At 36.2% G+C, this 8,811-nt stretch overlaps 1 protein-coding gene across 1 annotated transcript in view; it reads left to right on the top strand.

The window, feature by feature from the left end:
* Window positions 1–8,811, top strand: part of dnah5 (dynein, axonemal, heavy chain 5) — a 132,123-nt gene that overhangs the window by 100,228 nt on the left and 23,084 nt on the right. Inside the window, exons 65-68 of the mRNA XM_016293920.1 lie at window positions 1,176–1,358; window positions 4,959–5,202; window positions 6,556–6,670; window positions 7,131–7,321. Of these exons, the coding sequence (XP_016149406.1) occupies window positions 1,176–1,358; window positions 4,959–5,202; window positions 6,556–6,670; window positions 7,131–7,321 (733 nt within the window). The remainder of the gene's footprint in view (window positions 1–1,175; window positions 1,359–4,958; window positions 5,203–6,555; window positions 6,671–7,130; window positions 7,322–8,811) is intronic.

Below are 8,811 nucleotides of genomic sequence, written 5' to 3'. Positions count from 1 at the left end.
TCCCCCCTTTTTTCTTTTTTAAAAATTAAATTTTTTTTTTTTTTTTTTTTTTTTTTTTTTACTATTTTATTTTATACCTTATTCTTGGAAAGTGGCAAAAACATAATGATTACATACAGGTATGTTCTCCTGTAATTTACTATCAAAATCTATCATATATAAATTAACAATATAGTGTAAGCTTGGAAGAAAATAGGGACAGTATCATTAAAGGGAACATCATTGTCCTCAGCAGTTCCAGTCATTTAAAAAATAAAATTGCCTTTCATTATTTTTTTACTAGGAAATGAGCAAAATTGCTTTGCGGAATTAGAAAATACTGTGCATTTGTATACAAACTCTGCTCTTTCTTATTATTTCCAAAGTTAAATTATAGAACAGATGAGCTGTGATTGTATTCAACACTCTCTCCGTCATTATTCTTTCTTGGAAAGATATTCATAGTGTACAAAACCATAGACAAGTAGGCCATAGCAAGTGCTCTGAAAGAACAGTATTTTTATTTTATTTATTTTTTACATATGCTTAGAATTAAGAACCTGAAAAAGGACAGAAAAATCTGTTCCTGATCAGAGTGATGACACCAGCTGCTCTGGCTGTTTACTACTATTGTGGGACAAAACATGGTCTTTCGGGCATCTTTCCTTGATCTCATTATCAAATATCCAGTTGCTCTAAAAATGTGATGCTGTTTCACCATCACACACAGCACCTGCTTCACACGTTCAAAAAAGAAGTGGAAATAGCAAGCAGCGGAAAGAGCTCTGACAGGATTATCTAGTCAACTCTATTAATACAAAGGTGTGAACACCTGATCACACGTTTTTTTATAACAGAGACTGAATGGGAGATGTTGACATCATTTTATCATTGTCAAACCACTGCATAATAATCACATCACAGCCCTGTTCATTCTATTTCTGCTAATTGGCATGGAAATAAAATGAGTTACTCCCTGTTGAGTGTTGAGATAATCGGCATATCATTAAACAACTTCACCAACACCTTTTATGTTTGGAAGGTCATTAACACAGCTCTATTTAGTAACTTCTCTCTAAGGATCTTTTAATGTTCAAAACTAAGTTATTCTTATGAAGCATCTTGAGATATGGATGTTGATGTCAGAGCAGCTCTTCATCTGGAGTTTTAAATCTCTGACTCATTCTTGCCATCAGGTGAAAGTAGGTGATAAAGAAGTGGATATAATGAAGGGTTTCCGTCTCTATGTGACCACCAAGCTGCCCAACCCAGCATACACTCCTGAGATCAGCGCAAGGACATCCATTATCGACTTCACTGTTACAATGAGGGGCCTGGAAGATCAGCTATTGGGAAGAGTTATTCTCACTGAGAAACAGGTATAGGCCCTTTGAAAGTGAACTTGTGTAAATGGGTGTAGGAGTGATCTGAAATGTGTGTTGGGGGCCTATTTTAAACAAAGCTTGGTTTATGAGAAGTAATTAGGTGATGTGACCATTAGTCCTTGCTGAAAGGCAGGTAAGTGGCAGCTAGCTTAAGTAGAGTATCACTTACTGCTTGGGAATCATTCTGTCTACTGCCGAAATTACCATTTTTTTTTGTTTTGTTTTTTCAAATTTGTAAGTCTCTTAGATTAATTGTATTGTAATTTTAGATAATGCTTCATATGCATTAAAATGTAAGCCATGCTTTAGAAAAGGCTTTATACAATGCTTTTTTTCAGTTATACCTTGGTGTTCCTCATGAAAAAAATGAAAAAAAATTCCCAGAGACATGTTTCTATGGCATAGCAAGCAAGAGCGAGAGAGTGCATTGGTAATTTTTTGGGGTCAGTGGACAAAGAGTGTGAATTTCAAATCTCTGTACACTGAAAGACTACTAACATTCAGCATAGTCATAGAGACTCAAAGGATTTATCTAACACATCTCTGTTGTTTCATCCTCAGTCAGCACTGCCAAAATAATTCCCTGCAAAATCTTGACTTTTTTTTAGTAAAATTGTCTAACAAAAAACTTTAATCCAATTAATTTATTTTAGAAGTAAATATTCATACAGTAATCTCATGTTAGGCAGTATGTACTATCTGTAAATCTCAACTGCTTTATTGTTTAATTGAAAAATGTAAACTGTATTATAGCCCAGCGATATATTAATAGCTGGACATATAGTACATCCTATTTTACCTGCATACAGACAGTATATTCAAGTAAAGCAGTATGTTCTGTATAGCAAATCTCAGCTATGTGATTGTTTATATCATCGCAAAAAAAAAAATGGAACCTGTGTTATCACACAGCTCTCCATATAAATTTTTATCCGCATCCCTATCTGCATTCATACACGATATTTGCTTAGGGCGATATGCTGTATACTACAGTATATAGCAAATCTCAACTGCTACATTGCTTATATCATTGCATTTATTAATCTTAGCTCATTTTAATTTCTATATTTACTTATACATAATTAAAACCAATGTGTATTGTGAAAATCACTATACAAACAAATTGGACATAGTATTGTTTGTTTGTTTGTTTGTTATGGCTGAACCTAACAAATTTTAGTGAGGTTTATTCTCAAAATGAAAGAAAGATATAAACAATTCAAAATAAATCTTGTCATCAAAAATATTGCCGGTGTTGTAAGCATTTTTTGTGCACGAAGATTTGTGCATAGCACCTTAAATTGGAGCCCACAGCTATGTCAAGCCTAAGAAGGAACTGCACCAAAGCTATGGGTGTCTTGCAGTAGTGCACATTGTTATGGAGAATCGCTGTCTTCTCAGCTCATTTCAGCCTGGCAGAGTCAGATGGGCTTTGATAGTGCCTGCAGATTCCCAGGTGGAGAAAATTAAAGTGGCATTCAGAACATATTCAATGCTGGACATTGATTTGTCAATTAGGAATAAGGGCCTGAAACCCACGTCACCTCGTTACACCCAGCCTAATAAGAGTACAGATCCACATGCAGCCCAGCACTGATCTGAATTATAATAGATTTATGGCCTCTCCTGAGGCTAGTTAGTCATCTCTGCCTGATGGGGAACTGCATTTCAGACTTAATATTGAAAAGGTACATTTGGACAGCAGGCAATTGACTGGTAAGCTAATGTATTTGACTGGTAGGGCTGTGAACGCTAACCAAGCAAAATTGACTGTATACTATACTATCATACTATTCTGAAGCTGGAAAATTAAGTATTTGACTCAAGCCTCACGACTCATGCCATACACTGGTCAATCAATCAATCAATCAATCAATCAATCAGCCAGCCAGCCAGCCAGCCAGCCAAGAAATAAATGTTGATTGATTGATTTAAAAACAACACAAGTTGACCAAAGTGCTTTACACTCTCAAAATTTAAAAATGCCTACACACAAATACATTAAAACACAAAACTCATCACTCTTCAGTCTCCATGCATCTAAGGACAATGAAATGCAACAGAGTAGAGGTGCGTCTTCAACATTTATTTAAAGCATTCAGTTGAGTCACAGGATCTAATATGTGGAAGGAGGCAATTCCAGAGGCATGGCACAGCCACCGAAAAGGCACAATCTCCTTTACACTGATCTGTTATCTCAAGTCATTGACTGAGTCATGTACTGCATATTTACCAGAGAAGATTTCCAAAATTCATGGTTTTTCAATATATGTTTGACCTTTTGTAAAACCCTGAAGGTTTAAAGGGGTCATATGACGTTGCTGAAAAGAACATTATTTTGTGTATTTGGTGTAATGAAATGTGTTTATGTGGTTTAAGGTTAAAAAACACATTATTTTCCACATAATGCCCCGCCTTTCTGAAATGCCTCGATTTTTACAAAGTTCATCGGTCTGAAAAGCGAGGTGTGCTCTGATTGGCCAGCTATCCAGTGCGTTGTGATTGGCCGAATACCTCAAGCGTGTGACGGAAACATGTGGAGGAGTGTTAGAATGAGGTGTTTTAGGTAGGCGTGGTTGACTCTTAACTTTTATAAAGAATATCTCTTTGGATTTGAGACTTTAGTCTTTGTAACTTTACAGATCTTCTTTATGCACCAAGAACTTGTAACACTCCAAAGAGAAAGGAACAATTGAAATCGCATCATATGACCCCGTTAAAATGTTTTAAACATTCTATAAACATTCTATCGTGGCCTAATGGTTAGAGAGTTACCCGAAGGTTGAGGGTTCGAGTCTCAGGTCCGGCAGGAATTGTGGGTGGGGTGAGTGAATGTACAGCGCTTTCTTCCACCCTCAATACCACAACTGAGGTGAGACCCTTGAGCAAGACACCGAACCCCCAACTGCTCCCTGGGTGCCGCAGCAATATGGCTGCTCTGGGTGTGTGTTCATGATATGTGTGTGTTCACTACTGATGCCACACGTCACTTCTTCTTCTTTCAAATAATGTATTTAAGTGTTAATAAATTTGTGCTGTCTGAAGAAAAAATAATTATGTAAATGTTTTTATTGTCATCAGAAAAAAAATCTTTTTTCATATATTATGAAAAATATTTTCATGGTTCATGGATTTATTTGGACCGCCTTAAAATATATCGAAAATAAAAATGTGGGAATACTGATAATAATGTATTACTACTGCAAAATCAAATTTGAATATTTTAGAATAATGAAAACAACAATAGATTTAACAGTGTATTAATACAATATTATTTTTTGGGTTTGTTTGGCTTCCAAAAACATCAACATGAATGAAAAGTGGATCAGGGCTGTATAGCCCCAATAGAACATTTTAGACAAGTTAATATTATTTTATTATAATATTAATATGAATATTTTTACTATGTCATTTTGTCCCTGAGCAGTGGCATTAAATTACTTTTTAATGCGTTTGTGTGCTAAGCTTACACTGCAAGTGACAAACAAAACATGCAAATAAATCATTAATCACAATAATGTGTATGACAAGTAATAGCCAAATTATAAAGTGTGTGTGGTGAGAAATGACTGTGTGATGTTTCTGGATTGTCAGGAACTGGAGAAGGAGCGGACTGACCTGCTGGAGGATGTCACAGCCAATAAACGTAAAATGAAGGAACTGGAGGATAATTTACTGTTTAGGCTAACTAGCACGCAGGGCTCCCTGGTGGATGACGAGAGCCTCATCACAGTGCTGGGAAACACGAAACGCACTGCAGAGGAGGTCACACAGAAACTCCAGATTGCTGCTGAGACTGAGATCCAGATCAATGCGGCCCGCGAGGAATACAGACCCGGTGGGGGCTTAGAGCTCGTCTGTCTTTTTAGTGATTTAATTTTTTTTGTTTTTCAACGATACATCGAGAAATTTGCTTCATCTCTTCCTCTAGTTTGTTAGTCTTATGATGTGACAATTATTGGAATTACCACAAGCTGTAAAACGTCACGTAAATAGAATCCTTCATACATCTCAGATGATCCAATCACAAGTGCACAGAGCTAAATACAGGTGTACATATGGTCCAAGATATTTTGTGATTGGACTGGTTAACCACATTCAGAGGTGAAAAACAGAAACTATTGCATTTGCACTGTATATGCTAATCTGTACAAAAACTTCCCTGACTATATATACAACACACACATATATATATATATTTTATTTATTTATTTATTTTTTTTTGTGAGCAACACTTTTTGTATACACTGACTTTTTTAGTATGCCAGTAAATCATGAAACACTGTATAGGGGGCAAATCAAAGAAGTAAAAAGTGCTGTATAGCCTTCGTTTTAGGTCCATATGCTTATTATAACCTAATTAATTTAATGATTGCGCAAACATTTAAAAAAATTAAGCAGACTATGTGGTAAACAGAATCTTTTCTTTTTACAAGTTTTAATGTCTCACTTGAGACTGTCAGTCTGATATTATGGTATGCAGTGAAATTTATCCTTCAGAAATGTGTGCACCTGCTGGCACAATCTGAAAAGGCAATTCAAAACTTTTAAAACTTTTTATCATGACAGCCACCTTACAATTGTCTCATTCTAACTGGTCACACAAGACTGAAACCAACCTAAACTAAAAGTGATTTTTTTTTTTACAGTAATGTCTATCACGGACATTGCACTGGCTGCAAGGCTTCCAAAACTGTGCAAAAAGCAGTGGAACAATTCCACCTCATATGCTTTGTCTTTTTTTTTTTTCCGCACAACCCCATCATGCTTATCAGTCATAGAGACCACGCCATCTGTTCAAAGGCCTATGCAGTTTTTACAATCAAGGCCATATTGTGTGAAATAGCGATCCATGCTATGGAAACACTCATCTGTTGTCACAAGCAAAATGTCAGTTGATTCATCAATTTGAATAGTAAACAAGGGTCTTGCACGCACTGTCTAAAATTTGCATTGATCTTGCTCATCTCAGTAATTGTTAGAAACATTGTCATTTTACTCACTGAAGAGACTCAGAATTGTTTGAGGAACCCTGGTTTTAAACATGCAGTCAGACACAGATGCAAGTCACAAAATAAAACCCTTATTTCAAGGATCAATGACAAAAGGGTCATGTCTAGTTGAATCTGAGTTGGATGTTAATATCAGATGTAAACAGGGCCTTTGTTGACACCTTCTTTTCTGTGTGTAGTTGCCACAAGAGGAAGCATTTTGTACTTTCTGATCACGGAGATGAGCATGGTGAACGTGATGTATCAGACCTCTTTGCGCCAGTTCCTGGGCTTGTTCGACTTGTCCTTGGCCAAGTAAAACTCATTTATCATTTTATACCCCATTTAAATTTGTTTTTCAAAATAGTATGAGACTAAACCGTTTTCTTTTCTTTATCACCCATTTCATGGTCTGAAATGTAGACTTGAGGTATGGGCTTCAGATAGGTTTTTTGACACTAAACTAGTCCCAGTCAGATTTTATATGAGATTCGTATGGGTTAATTCAGACTGGGACAAATTAAAATAGGGCCGACATGGTGAACAAACCCATTTGGGGCCCGTACCTCAAACCCATATTGTGCTTACATTGACCCCACCATGAAATGTTGGCTTGGCAATGATAAAATGTAAATTCACATGATACTGATGTCATAACATAGTGCCTATATTGGTCATACTGTCCACGTGAGATGTGTAAGTGCAGTGAGTATTCTTCTACATGAGTTTGTTCAGTAAATCCTTTGTAACCTTGTGTCTTTCTCTTGGGGAGTAGGTCCTCAAAGAGTCCAATTACAAGCAAGCGGATCGCCAACATCATCGAGTACATGACCTTCGAGGTGCACAATTACGCAGCTCGGGGTTTGTACGAAGAACACAAATTCCTGTTCACCCTGCTGCTCACTCTCAAGATCGACATGCAGAGCAACAGGATCAAACACGAGGAGTTTCTGACCCTCATTAAAGGTCAGAAAGCTTCCCGGCTCCGACGAGTCGACTCTCACTCTCTTTTTTCTCTCTATTTTTCTGGCAGGTCAAAATCTTTCTCCTCCTTCAATTTCTCTGTTTTCTAGGATCTTCAGTAAGAGAGTAATCAGTCTACCAATATTCTTGGACAAAAGCCTATGTGACTTGCTGCTGAATTTTACAGTACATCTCAAATACATAAGTTCAGACACAGTTTATATATTATATATATTATATATTATACTAATGGATATATAAATCCATTATTAATGGGGTACAGAGTGAGGTGTTAAGGCAGTCTGTTGGAGCTGCAATATATATATATATATATATATATATATACAGTATATGCCAGTACATATTAAGATTTACAAGGCTAATGCAGTACATTGTGTGGTGCATACTTGCATGAATTGAGACATAAATATAGCCACATTTTTGGAAAGAATGTTCTAGGTTTAATCACTGATCTATTATAGACCAGTGGGTTCACTACAGTATGTGATATATTTCAAAAGTATAGCCACAAGACTTAAACATACCATATTCACATGAGACTGGAGTGGGAATCACATACTATGAAATGTTATATAAACGTTTTAGCTCCTGTTGTGACCATGTAAATCTGGCAAACATAGCAACATTCACATGATACATGAAAGGATAATATAAATGGATATACAGTAGACAAACCTGTCTGCAGTGTTTAAATAGACCAAAAATGAATTATCTTAATATCGTATTTCCATCACTCCAGGACTAGTTAGAGAACTTGTCCACACAAATAGCACATTTTTGTACAAAATAATTCTCTATAAATTGTTTAACAAACTGCTTTTGCTATGGAAAAACTTGCATGTTTTTCTGAGAAATTAATAGAAGTTATTCTGTGGTAATCAATAGTATGCCACAGATGTTGTCGATATAGCTTAACTTGTATTGGGCCCAGAATGTCTTTGTTAACGTACTCATTAGCACGTAAATTTATATTATCAATCAAGAACAAATTCATGCATACAGACAGTGACAAGAGATGGTAATTTCTAAATGATTTATAAAAAATAAATAAAACTGGTCTTTGGTATATTGAGGTTTCAAACCAAAAGCACAATAAAGAGAATAAGGAGAGAACAGTTTGTGGTTTTGCCATTAGACGCTTTTGTGAATACCTTTTTTTCTGGGTAACATGCTTTCCAAAATCATATGTAATGGCTCTTTGCAATTTGTGATCTGTACATGTTGTTCACGGGGAGTCCTTGGCAAGTCTGCAGATTTATGAACTACTATGTGATTATCATGCTGGTTCATGTGGTTTTGCTTCGTAAAAGCTTCAGATCTTAAATGTAATCACTGAAAGATCAGGTAGCCTTGTGGTCAGAGAAGTGGCCCATTACCTCGAAGGTCGATTTGATTCCCTGTGCTGGCAGTGCATGTCAAGCCAGTTAATACCATTCTGCTCTTTAATGCACTCTTGTGAGAGCCACTTTCTC

The sequence above is a fragment of the Sinocyclocheilus grahami genome, unplaced genomic scaffold, assembly GCF_001515645.1.
Source record: "Sinocyclocheilus grahami isolate Dianchi unplaced genomic scaffold, SAMN03320097.WGS_v1.1 scaffold310.1, whole genome shotgun sequence".
Lineage (NCBI taxonomy): Eukaryota > Metazoa > Chordata > Actinopteri > Cypriniformes > Cyprinidae > Sinocyclocheilus > Sinocyclocheilus grahami.
The sequence above is the reverse complement of the archived record's forward strand: the minus strand, read 5'-3'. Positions and strand labels throughout refer to the sequence as shown.